The sequence below is a fragment of the Ischnura elegans genome, chromosome 12, assembly GCF_921293095.1.
Source record: "Ischnura elegans chromosome 12, ioIscEleg1.1, whole genome shotgun sequence".
NCBI classification, from domain to species: domain Eukaryota; kingdom Metazoa; phylum Arthropoda; class Insecta; order Odonata; family Coenagrionidae; genus Ischnura; species Ischnura elegans.
In genome coordinates this window covers 71,133,893-71,148,002 of record NC_060257.1, presented here as the reverse complement: position 1 = coordinate 71,148,002, position 14,110 = coordinate 71,133,893, and the positions used below count along the sequence as shown (strand labels likewise).

At 37.9% G+C, this 14,110-nt stretch overlaps 1 protein-coding gene across 1 annotated transcript; it reads right to left on the bottom strand.

Annotated features, from left to right (window-relative positions):
- Window positions 1-3,989: 3,989 nt before the first annotated feature.
- LOC124168707 lies at window positions 3,990-4,826 on the bottom strand. Its single transcript, XM_046546973.1, has one exon. It carries the CDS (start codon window positions 4,824-4,826, stop codon window positions 3,990-3,992), a length of 837 nt encoding a protein of 278 aa, XP_046402929.1.
- Window positions 4,827-14,110: the final 9,284 nt, after the last annotated feature.

Sequence of the window (14,110 nt, the reverse complement as noted above, 5' to 3'; positions counted from 1 at the left end):
TTGGATGGATAGGTAACCGTTTGACACCAGCCCTTCTCTGACGCGCGATACATGTCTATATGACAGGGCACGGGACACGGAGGCGTACACAGCGCCACAGAGTCAAAGCTGAGGTAAATAAATTTATATTTGCGATCAATATGGGGCGTGTACTTGGCGTCCTTTGCTTTCTCTCCCTACGACACTCGACGTGCTTCCGGCTACCTCGCTAATTAATGGCCTTTGAGCCGCTTGCTCGTGACACGAAGATGATGATTACGTGGTGGCTGATCACCCACCTCCAGGCAATCAATGCGATGGCTCTTTTCACGTCATGTTTACCACGTAAAGTTTGACTCCTACAGGAAGTCATAACTGAATATGAACCGGGAAATGTCACGTAGCAACGAAACAGGTTGTGAAATAATAAACGATTTTAATTTTTCCTGGTGAATACTTCTGACTAATATTTCTCGGGTTCTCAGCCAGGTTAATGCTTTATCCAATCAAATAATGCATGATCAATTTAATGGTCAATGCTTGGTCCAAGCATATTTTTTAATTAAATAGAGCAATGCTCTATGTCATCCTTCACAGGGGTCATGAATTGATTTTTTCGATTTAAAAGATGATGCTTTTGTATGATAACCGACATTAAAAACGTTTTTACCTTTTATTCTGATAAAAAAGTATAACCAAATTATACGACAAAAATGAATTCGTTGAAACATTACTTTATCAAGAAATTCAAGCTAAAAAGGAGAGACAAAGATGCTGTGAAGTATAAAATAATAATAATAATAATAATAATAATAATTTATTCTTCCATGCATACATATTTTTTACAAACTATTACATCCATTCAAGGAAGTAAGGTAGCCCATAAGGCAATAAGCCTGTGTTTGGGCTAACTTCAATTTTCATAAATTGCGGAAATGATAACACATACAACCAAAATACACAATACCTTGAGAAAAAAATACATGTGCGTAATAATATAATAACAGAGCTGACATTAAGATGAGATACAACTTATAATGTACAACACATATGATGCCTAGGGTATTTTCTGCAATATACCGACCCTTTACCATAGCTTTTCGATGTCTTCAAAAGTCATTATCCATTTCTGTATCAACCTTTTGTATTTACCAAAACAATTTGTCTCTTTAATTGTATTTGGTAGCATATTATACAATTTTACATTTTTTTTTTTATATACAAAAAACTCCTTTTATACATCGTTAAATTAGGCTTGTGCATAGGGATCGAGAAACCTCTGCGAGAATTAAACAGCACATAGCTCCCAAAAATTTTTGGGCTATATCCACTACGCAAAAAAAAATTTTTTTAACACTTTATAGCAATACATATATCTTAGCGGGAGTATGTTAAGTTCAATGAATAAAGGACGGGAATGTTCGTAACGCTTTTTAAGTAATAATAGTCTAACAATTTTTTTCTGCACGAAGTAGGCTGATTTTAAGGTGTTAAAATAAGCTCCACCCCAACAAGTAAGCCCATAATCCAACTTGGAGTGTACCAAAGCATGGTAAATCATTTTTCGGGCAAAGAGAGGGCATTTATTACGGATAAAATAAAATTTGGTGATACTACGCTTTAAAACAGCACTTACATTTGCGATTTGCTTATCCCATTTCAGGCGATAATCTAATGTTACTCCCAGATACTTCACTTCTTTTGTCATTTTAATAACAGGGCAAGTACAAGAGTGCATTGAACAGTCTAAGGTATGATACTGTAATTTGACATCAAGATTATAATAGTCACAAATATCATTAAACATACATTGTGTTTTTCTTTCGCTTAGTTCCAAGCCGTTATATTGAAACCAGTGTCGTAGACAGGATAAGTCATGCTGCATGGCATTAACAACTTCATCCCAAGTAGAATACACATAATTTAAGGCCACATCATCTGCGAAAGTTGTTATCTTACCATTTAATTCAAGGTTACATAAATCATTAATATAAGTTAAGAAGAGAATAGGGCCCAATACAGAACCCTGAGGTACACCAGTATTGATACTGCTAAAGGCACTAAACGAGTTTTTTACCTTTACACATTGTGAACGATTAGTTAAGTAGCTCCGAAACCAGTTAAGAGCTATACCTCTTACGCCAGCCATTTCTAATTTCTGTAACAGTATTTTGTGGTCTAATGAATCGAATGCTTTTTTGATGTCAATAAAAATAGTCCCAACTCGTTTCTTGGCATTAATACCTTCAAAAACATCAGTCATATAATTCATTAATGCGTGTTCAGTACTTTTACCACTTAAAAAACCAAACTGATTAACACTAAAGAATTTTACTTTATGGAGATAGCTAAGGAGTCTTTTTTTCATCAACTTCTCAACTATTTTAGATAGTATGGAAAGTAGTGAAATAGGCCTATAATTTTCAATATTGAGCCGTTCCCCTTTTTTAAATACTGGAATGACTACTGCCTTTTTCAATGGATTAGGAAATTCACCTTTCTCGAAGCTCAAATTGCAGATATGGGCAAAAACAGGTGCTATATTTGTGATTACACTTTTCAATGTGCAGCAGTCTATTTCATCTATCCCTGGAGTTTTTCGTAAAGGAAGGGCATTTACGATTGTAGTTATTTCATAAGCTGTCACTGGTTCAACGAAGAAAGAGTTCAACACGTTATTATATGCACTAGGGTTTTTTAAGTGTATGTTATGACGAGTATCGTGGAATAATTGAGCAGAATCAAAAACACTCATAAAATATTTGTTAAATTCATGTGCTAGAGTAGAGGGATCATTTATTAATTCTCCATCAATATTTAGCTCCAGGTCCTGTTTGACAGCTTTGTCTTCTCCAGTTAATTCATTTAACAACTTCAATTTTTCTTTTATATTTGAATTGAGTACTTGGAACTTGTTAACATAGTACTGATTTAAGGCTATCTTAGTTTCCTTTCGTAATTTCTTTCTAAATTTAAGGAAATGTTTCCTCAAACTTTCATTGTTAGGGTGGCATTTAGTCTTAATGAATAGTAGTTCTTTTCTTTTAGCTTTTTTAACAAGTTCCTGGGTCATCCATGGTTTTAATATTGGTGAACGTTTAGCATCAGAATTCACTGAATACCTGGATAAGTTAATGCAACGCTGAAATGTATCAATAAACATGGAGCACGCTGTAGAAGTAACTTCTTCTGCCAATACAGATGCCCAGTTTGTATCCTTAATTAGCCCTTTTAATTTACACTGATCAATACGTAGGTGGTGATCGTTCTTTTGTTTGTCGGTACCCGAACTTATGATAAGATTTTTACGGCTAATTTTTACCGTTGTCAATGAATGGTCAGTTATGTCCATATGCATTACGTTACTTATGCAAGTGTATTTATGCGAATTTACTAGTCTTACAAAAATATGGTCAATACAGGTGGATGACGATTTTGTTATGCGCGTTGGTTCAACAATGAGGCCCGTTAGCCCATACATGCACATAAGATTACTGTAAGATTCTGAATCTCCATTAGAGACAAGAATATTTATGTTTAGGTCTCCAACTACTACTAAGTTACCTTTTACACTTTTCAGAATAGGTTCAATGTCACTTACAAATATTGATACAGGGAAATTAAGATATCTATATAAACTCAAAACATTAATTTCTATAAAGCTAAGTTTTATATTTAACAATAAACAGTCAGCAGTATTTAAATCAATAGTGCATTCTGAGCATATTTGATTTTCTTCAACAAATACAATTATACCTTTTGAGCGAGCATTATTATTACATTTGACAAATGATTTATACCCGGGAATGGTGTACAGGTTAGCTTCAGAATCATGAATCCACGTTTCTGTTAGAATTATAACATTTGGTACAAAGGTCAGAGTATTCAAATGTAGCAGAAAAACGTCAAAGTTGCTCCTCAAACTGCGGATATTTTGCTGAATTATAGTTATATTATCAAGTTCATTGAATGTGGTAATATTTGGTATATTCATTAAGATAGGAGGAAAACTATAGCTTACTGATGTCGTCCATGCATAAAACCAGTTTCGCAGGATGTTTTTCTGCCTTTCTCAGATATATTTTACCCCCACGTATCCACAAGAAGTCGTAATTTTTTGTCTTCTTTGCCTCCCTCGCTGCACTGAAGAGTCTTCTCCGACCGGGGCAAAGTGACTCATTGATGTATATCGGTGAGTCTGTCGGTGGAGTTCCTTCCAGAGTCAAATGTCTGGTGGAGAAGTTCCTCTTGACTCTCCGCTTTAGAAGTATGTCCTCTTTAGTGCGTTGAGAGACAAACTTCACGTGGATTCCTCCTGGTTTGTCATTAGACATAGACTTATACCTATAGCAAAAATCAATGGCTTCGTCTTTTATCTCCACTCCTAGCTCAGCTCCAATTTTACACACGACTTGGGTAAGGTTTTCATGCGCACTAAAGGGGACACCATGTATTTCCACGCTATTTACTAGAGCACGTTGTTCTAAATCATCACAACGGCTTAGAGCGTCGTTCACACGTTTCTTTAGCTGCACATTTTCATTCTGAAGAGCAGAAATTTGCTCGTAGCACCGATCTAACCTTTTCCCCTGCTCTTCAATAATTTTCACACTATCATCTAACCTCTCATATAACTTATTTATGGAATCTCCCAGATTATTTTCTGTGACTTTCAACTCATTTTTCATCTCTTTAATTAATGCGTACACATCTTCTAGAGATGTGCTGCCTTCACAGCGATCACTGGACACCGAATCACGCAGACTTTGCCGGTGAACACTTTGGCACTCACTACACTTCCACGTCTGCCCACTTGCCTTAATGCCCTCGATGTCCTCCTTTGACATGGATTGTTTCAAGCAGTTGCCATGGAAACATTTTTTGCACTTGTCACAAGCAAGGTAGATGGTGTTTCGCGTGGTTTTTTTACACACGGAGCAGTTGCTCATAGTAGTGTAGTTCTTCTCACTTGGCAAGGGAAGGAGCAGCAATCACATACAGTAACGCCCGGTTATAACTTTCAGATAACTAGCGTAATAAGGTCACTGGATTATCGCACTCACTCTATAGAGCATTTTTGACAGCTTGTAAGTCACTATGGTTGAATGGCTCATTTCCGACAAAACAGCCGACTGACGGACGAGAGCAGTAGGAGCGTCCGCACTCGACGAGAAACAGACAAGAACTGAATAAAGAATAATTAGGAAATTTTTAAGCAATAATTCCTCACGTTTGGAGGAAATTTGAGAATATGATACCCAATTGTTGACAAAGTATCTATGTTGTATGACTTCAAAACCCATTGGTACTACCAAAGTCGCGAGTGGAAATTTTTATGATCTACCCTTTAGTTTATATTTATAGGCAGCTACTTCATAGAGGTGACTCAGGACTGTGTTCGCACACTACACAGTCAGACTAAACGGAGCAAAGCGCAGCCCTAGATAAAATTGCACGCAGAAGAGGAAATAATTTTAGCAGCAAACCTTGCCCTTCATTCTTTTGGGAAACGAGACGCTGCTACTTTGGTTAAAAAGTGACCCAAACCGCTCCATGCCTGACTAGCTTAACACCATAGATTGGGTTGGTGTGGTGGCTAGAGTATTGGCTTCCTACCCCGTGAGATCGAGTTCAAATCCCGGCGGTGGAAGATAATTTCCGGAGACTACCCGATCCCTGATTTAATACTGTGTGGAGGAAATTTCAAGCGCAACACTCCGTCCGTCGGATGGGACGTTAAGCCGTGGTCCCCTTGGCGCCTTTTGTCAAGAGCAGACTAATGCCGACTCCGGGTTTCTCTCCACCCTTACTTTCCTACACATCAAGGCTCAAATAATGCAAGGTACCGTTTGCTCCCTTGCCCACGGAATACTCATTTATGGCGTTAAAATGATATAATCAGTTTTTCTTCCCGTTGCTCAACTGTCAAAACAGGATCAGGATATAAAACAAGGATTTTAATATTACAGATGAATGCATGCTGGGAAGATTTCCTTAAATAAAATACACTTGATTGCGCGAATTGTCGAGGACATATTTTTGAAAGCATTTAAAATACCGTACTAAGAGTTGGAAACTACGTACATTTTTGAAGTGGAGACTGCTGCTCTCGCTAAAATTGAAGATTTTGGCCTATTCCGTGACGTCCAAAAGTAATCTTGATAAAATATGGTGAATAAGTTTAAGCTTTAGTGAAAGCGAAAGCGTGATTTAAAAACTAGTGCTAAATAATGTATTCTACTTATCGTTGCATATGAAAGGTGAAATGGAGCAAATTGGGATAAACTTTATAATACCGTTTTTAATATAAGACACAGTCTCCCGCGTTACTTTGTTTAAAAGCTTCATCATAAAATAAAATTACTTTTCCACTCCACACTTTATTCTAAATAGTACGACCCGGGTTTCTGCATATCATGATGATACCTAATGATGGCATGATATGCAGAAACCCCGGTCGTACTATTTAGAATTAAGTGTGGAATAGAACAAAGAAATTTTATTTTATGATTTATAATGGCGGCCTTGGTGGCGGCGGAGTAAAGTCCTCGCTTGCCAAAAAAGAGGCCGTGGGTTCAAGTCCCGCCTGGGTAAGTTTCCCCTCCATGGCAGCGTTGTTCGTGTACGTTTAATTGTTAAGTTTGTTGAATACCCCGATATAAAATGGCCAGTATGAGCTGTGTTCGGTGGTTTGGGAAAAAATAAATAAATAAGAAAAACAAAAATAGTTTTTCCCCCTAGATTGGGCATTCTGCTCACTGTCCACTGTCCTGAAGTGAATCCTTACTTTCTCTTATTTCAAATGCACCCCACCGGATCCCACTCGGTCTCCTTACCATCCCATAGACAGGGATGGCAAATGAAACGAAACGAATATATTTCGTTTCCACGCGGAGGGAAACGAAAATACGTGGCATAGGTTTAGTTTCGTTCCTCCACGAAATTAAAATCACCAAGGAGTTTAGTTTAGACCCGGGACGAAACTTTACTCCCGGGAACGAAATTAAATTAAACAAGACTCCGCTACTCATAGCTACGTTTGGATCCCAGAAGTCAGTGGCGCAGCGAGGGGGGGGAGTATGGGGGTTAAACCCCCCCCTCCAGAGCTCAAAGAATTTTTTAGTTTAATCCATTTTACTTAATTGGATAAGTATTACTTATAGATTAGTGTTAGGATTAAACAAATTCTCATCAGAAAACCGATTAAATCGCCATTTTGAACCATTAATATTAAAATTTTCCTGGAGGACGGCTCCAGCAACTCCTGCTTACCCTGGTGGGTATGCAATACTCCCACACTCTTGCGCCTAAAACCCCCCTAGCCTTGATTCTTAGCTGCGCCCCTACCAGGAGTTGAGTGCAGGGGGATAAGAGGGAATGTTGTCGGCCAATTTAATGACAGAATTTAGATAGGTTTATACATTGAGCCTAAAAATCTAATCTAACTCTTCTCCTGTAAATAGTAAAAATATGAGTGTCCCGTGCATCTAATGGCGGTAGGCCGAACCTCTACTTCATTCAACCATTAATCGTACTTGGTGTGGTGGTTCAAAACTAAACTGTTCGAAGGTGAAGCACGTGGTCCCTCCGGTGTGAAACTTTATCTGCGTTTCGTTTTGTCCCAGAGGTTTAGTTTCGACCCGAAGTAGTTTTGACTCCGCTTTCGTTCCAACCCTGAGTATAGCACCCTGGGTTGAAATCCATTTCGTTTCTATATTTCGCTTGTGGGAACAAAACTATTGAGATTTTACTGGTTTTGACTTTAGTTTAGTTTCGATTGCCACCCCTGCCCACATCTCTTTCTCCCCACAGACCGCCAACCTTGTTTTCCTAATGATGTGTTAGTTTGAATTTTTTTATTCTAAAGCAGTGCACCTGACGATGGCGAACTTGGCGAACACAGTTATTCCTTCAATTTGGATGAGAAATATTCACCCCCAATTAGCGCCCAAAACCTTAACTTTAACATACTCATTATGAGATTATGACATCACATAGCATACATGAGTAGGGGAGACCGGGGCACGTTGGCCATAGGGGCAGGATGGCCCAGTCGAGCTAATTCATACAATAGACACTGAATCGTGCTAGGAATCTATCAGAAGGTTGGTAGCACACTTCCCCTTTCTCCACAAAACCATTATGACTGACGGAGCAGTTTTTGACAAGTTGTAGCGATTAATTGTATTTGCGCGTGTTTCAGTAAAATTCTACTCCCAGGTTAAATGTGTGTTATTTAAGTTTTGATCGATTTGGGCCCAATAGTTGAGTACTATAATTAAAGATCATAGTTTAAGGATAACTTCTGTGTGGCATACATTCTAAATTGCCTCAGTGAGTTTTGTGACTAATAGAATTTATTGTTAAAATGACGATGGGGCAGGTTGGCCCAGCGACGACGGGGCACGTTGGCCACACAGGCCAACATACCCCTATGCATTACTTCGTTAAAAATGGCCTAATTTTGAATAGACGGTCACTTCCATCATCAAATGAGCTGTCATTCAGGTGTAAATGACTTAAAATTGTTTCAAAGCGGTTACAATGCATGTTTGCCGACAAGAGTGTGGGGATGTACCTTTTGTTAAGTTTTGTTACCTTTTTGGACCAACACATTCGTTTATTTGGGTATTTATCGTAGTACGACATTAGCATTACATGTCATATTACCTGATTTTATCATGTCATACGTTCCTCCTTCTCCAAAGCTAGATTTACATTTTTCTGGTCAGCATATATGTCACTGTTTATGCAACTGTGCTTAAGCAGTTCATCCGAGAAAAATGAAAAAAGTAAAGTGGACTTACGCATTTGATTGCCTCTTCAGTAGGAAGAATTGGATTACAATTAAAATTGAGCTCGAAAGCTGGATTACCCCTTCCTCACTTAAATGAATTATTTTCTGTTACATTTGAGGGTAAGCTTGCATCAATAGTCAACTCCAGAGGTTCCGCTGGGTCTGGGATTAGTCGTCTTTGGGAGCGTTGGGTTAGGTCTGAACTGCTTAGACACAAAGACTCAATTAAATTCACAGAGGCTACTAAAATATAAGGGCAGTGGTGAAGACAGACTTCTATTAGAACGTAACATAGTATCACAATGTAACGGATGTCAACTGGAGCTAAAAAAAAATACGCGCGTCCGATATAGGAAGATGAAGATTCACTGTGCCTAAAGTGTGCCTTTTTCGACGGTCAGCCTGGAGCACAATGTATTTAGTGAATTGCAAGCATTGGGCTCATTAGACATGTGTGAACAATGAAATCCGCGTACTATGTCACAAGAGCAATAATTGTGCTGATCCTTTGTATCTAGGTAGTCACAAAAGTTAACTGGTTTGTATTAGTACGCCAGAAATCCTAATAATTTAAAGCTTTCCCGTTGTTTTGGTAAAATGATTACATATATTGAAATATAGTTCGTGATAACTATTAGTTTTATGTTGATTTCCTTAAACCATACTAGTTCAGCTTAACAAAAAATACATGGGCCAACGTTCCCCAGCCGCTGGGCCAACCTACCCCGATGTAGGGGCAGATTGGCCCACCTGTCATATGCCCAGTATTTAATTATTTTTTTAAATTTATAACTCATATATTCATGTTTAATTATTGCCATCCAGATTTAGAAAGACTGTTCTATAATTTAGCAATAATTTCATAAAGTTAACAATGCAAAAATAAAAAATATTTAAAAATGTAAAAAAATCGGGCCAACGTGCCCCGGTCTCCCCTACCTACTGCTACGAATTTGCTCAAGTAACAGTTGTTCTTCGCAGAGGAGTTAGACGGATAGAATTGTATTACACCTATCAAAGTCACCATAAAATATATTTATAGAACCGAAATGATTGAACTCACGGTTATCCAATCTAAGGATGCTACCGAGGGCAGTATCAATAACTGGTTATTCAGCATCATGTACTTCATAACTAGGATGCTGGAATCCCTGAATCACTGCTCAAATCCTGGATAGTGAATTTGCTTTCATAATTATTGCCGTCCCAGTTTTCATTCATAGTAATAGTAGGACCTAGTAGCCTTCGACTTATCAAGCTAACTCTTTGTAACGCTTGCATTGCTATCGTTGTTTGTTTATATTCAAGAGATAAAACAAATATTTCATGGCACTACCACGTTTATTTATTTCATTTGTAAGGAAACCTGATTAAATCAACTCTCCTTTTCGTTGTGTGAAAAAAAACCAAAATAAAACTTTTTATGATAACATACATACCCTAAGAAACCACCTTAACACTTTGAGACCGAATGTCATCTATAGATCCCGAAAGTCTTTACTAACCTGGCTCTATCTTACCTCTCTAAGCATCAACAACAACACTACCCATTTCTTTCAATTGCTACAATTTTCTTTAGCCTTATATACTTGTGTTCTAATTTGATTCTCGTTATATTTTATGTGCTTGATTCTCGGCATATTTTAGGTTGATGTGACTCCCGTAACATTATATGTATTTTGTTTCTTGTTATATATTATTCATTATCCTATTATTGCGCCACTGTAAATTGGCGATAATTGCTGTATGTGGGCTTTTGAAATAAATAAAATAAAATAAAAATAAATAGATGACGGCAGGTTTCACTCGGTAAACTTTTCGGGGGAAAAATTTAAATTTTCATATTTGGGCTGAAAGTACTAAAGTCCAGGAATCAAGTGATTCAATTAAGGGCCATTATTCGCATATCAGATCCCTGATTACATCAACATAAAAAAAACCATTTCTATGATAACATAATCTAAGAAACCACCTTCAAGTCCCAGGAATCAAGTGATTCAAGTAAGGGCCATTATTCGCATACTAGAATTCGCATTCTAGGCACCACCACCCTGGAATTGCTGTACTCACTCGCATTTTTGGATTTGCCCACGCCAGAGGAACGTGCGACTCGCGGTTGAACTGCATATGCAATTATAATACCAAGAACAGACGCAAACCTTCCCCTGTCCAATTCAACATCCTATACCACTTCCCCTCCCTCTGCGCTCCCGCCGTAACCTCTGCCATCCATCAAGAGAACCGCAGGATGGCCCTAAGGGGCCCAGGCGGAAGGGGAAGAGATGACTGGGGGGCGTCTAGGAAATCCTTGGATGCATTAGCGCCGCACCAATTTCCATCACATTCACCACACAGTTTTGCACGCACGCACAACCGTGCAATTGTGCACAGTCAGGTCCCACCCTGCGGTCCTGTGATCATTCACTCTCGCTTAATACTGCAGCCTTAAGGTTGCACCGCATCGGAGGATAGAGCTCAGTATGTACAGAGGAAGCGGATGAGGTGTGCAACTTTCATCCATCCAGGATATGGAGTCTATTTCCTTTCCTTTATCCACCAAATTTTCAACGCCATTCCTTAAAATTTCTCGATAGGAAATCAATGAGATAAATGATCGAGAAAATTTTAGAAATTGAAATTCCATTTGAAACAGCAAACAATAAACTAACATTTTTTGTGTACAACGTTATTGTTTCAATTAATGTATTCATGTACTAAGTAATATATGAAAAAGTGGAATAAGTATTATTATTTTCATAATTTTCTTACAATTTTTAACACGCTGCAATCGAGTGACGTTATGGGCGCTTCGCAAAATTCCACTCTTAATTATAACTCAATTAATTACTTATTAATTAAATTAATAATTAATAACATATATATTTATCTACATATTCTATCTCCGAGGTGAACAAGGTGGTGAACATTATCTGCAAAAAGAAATACAAAAAAACAATTGAACAGTGAAAAACAAAAGTCGTCGAGATAGAGATAGAGTCGACTAAAATAGAGATAGAATAAAAACAAGTGAAAGTAGTCAACCTGTTAGAGCAAAAGCACTAATAGTTACTATACATACAGTTAAACATTGGCAAACTAATTCACGCCAAAGGAAGGTATTTTACATGACAAATATCATTAGATTCAAGGGATTCTAAAAGGGGAGGGACCAGGTGGCCTGAACTCCGCTAGGTAATGCTAATTACACAATAACACTTCGAGAAAATAACTGATATGGTAGGCGATTTGAAAAGCGAGAAATCGGAGTTTCATATCCATACAAGCAAAATGAATTTTTCGCCGTGAACTCCTGCCGTCAGTGTTTACATATTAGCATGTGGGCGCGTGACTGCACGGTTTCTTTATTTGATACGCTACTTTGGACGAAAATATTGTTTCATTACCCGTGTATCATGTTTTATTACTCCGGAGAGAGAGAGAGAGTGGTCTGTAAATTTTATCAATCCAAGATAGATAATTCATTTTCTTTCCCATATTCAACAAATTCTCAACGACATTCCAATATACATATCTTAAAAGGAAGCCATTGAGATAAAGGAGCGAGAACCTTCAATATATTCAGATTTAATTTATAACGGCAAATTATAAATAAATGCATTAACTACACGAGCAAACCATGCGATGAGAAATCGTACTGCAAGTTTCAAGCTCACTTTGAGCACGAAGACAGAGTGAAAGGCCACACATAGGGTCAAATTTAAAGAAAACGCCTGAGGTAATCATTGCGGTTTGGCGTCCTTAGAGGCGACTAATGTAGTCTGAGGAGACGCCGGGAAGAAGATGGGCTTTTAGCGGTTTCCTCCCTCTTCGGGGGGCGTAGTCTCCGAGGCGCTCAGGTCAGGAGCTTCCCCCTTCGCCCACACTTCCTTCCGGTGGCGTCACCGCCGCTCTCCCGCTGTGTCACATCCACAGGCCCTAATGCACTTCCACCACGCCGACTGTGCTGCCCCGGGCGGAGGATGGATGAATGAGTGACCGGATTAATGCGGAGGTAGGGAGGCCTCAAGGTTGGGGGAAGGGAGGAAACGCCGCTTGGAGGAAGGAACCACACCCAGGTGATTACCCCGGCCCACCAACGCCAATCCAGGGGCTGTCGTCTCTCCCTAATGTGATGACGATGTGTGTTTGTTTTTTAAGAGGACATTATATATTATTTTCCCAGTCATCGCACAACGACGTTTCAAAAATCTTTCTTGGTTACTGCGTCTCATTTCCGAAACATCCTGCCCAAAAACATAAAAAAATGTTCTTCTGCTGCTATTAACAATATAAAATATAATAATATGTTACTTTATGACCACTAAATGTTGTTATTATATCGCGTACTGTAGTGGTTGCTTGCAGAAATTGTGCTTGCATATTTTATTAATAAAGTTTTAGTGCAGTTCTTCTATTTTTAACTTAAAAAAATTAAGTATGTACGTAGGCGAGTTAAAAAAATTATTTTCTTAGTATTTTGCATTCGACCTTTAAATTTTGAATATTGTATTAGTTTATATGTATTTTTAAACTATGTCAGTTCCATGTTATTGATTTTTATTTTTATGCAGCATGAAAAATGTGTTATTTTTTGCTATTAAGAGGTATAGTCTCAGGACAATTAATAAACTTCATTCTTACATAAAACAAGGGTCTACGCAGCCTACCACATCATCAGTTCTGATTTCCTGAAATGATACTTGTTCAGGGTTCATATTAACCTTCCACTCTCAGTTTTCACTAATGCTGGAAAATTCAAAATTTTAAAAATGTCACTGACTTTATGTAAAAATCAAAGCAGTCGTATGTATGGGGTAGTATGGGAAAATGCAGCTTGGTGTAATGCGAAATAAAGGCTACTCATTGAAACAAATTCAATAAGTATAATTAGAAATATGAACTAAGTTAATTAGGGGCAAGTAGGCCCTCCTGACTTCTTGAATCGTTATGTACTCGTACTGGGTTCATATCAACCTTCAACTTACAATTTTCCTTACTTTTTCCTCAATTCCAGTCGAAATATTATTTTCCTGACTTAATACTAAAAGTAGTCGTATATAGGGATTTTATGGACTATATTCAGCTTCTTATATTGTGAAATAAAAGCTGTCCGTATAAAAAAATTCAATTAGTATTAGTATAAATAGGAATCTAGTCAATTACCTTTAAGTAGACACTACTTCATGTTACCCAGTCAGTAAGTAACAAAAATCCCACCTCACAGCTCAAGTGTAGCTACACCTCACGTGTTCAACAACAATTTACGCATATTTGCTTCACCTCTGAGGTTTTTACGTGGCCATTACCTAGTTACCAAGTCATTTCCCTGACTTT

Coding starts and splice junctions, on each gene's coding strand:
- LOC124168707 (XM_046546973.1), bottom strand. CDS start 4,826: ATGTCAAAGGAGGACATCGAGGGCATTAAGGCAAGTGGGCAGACGTGG.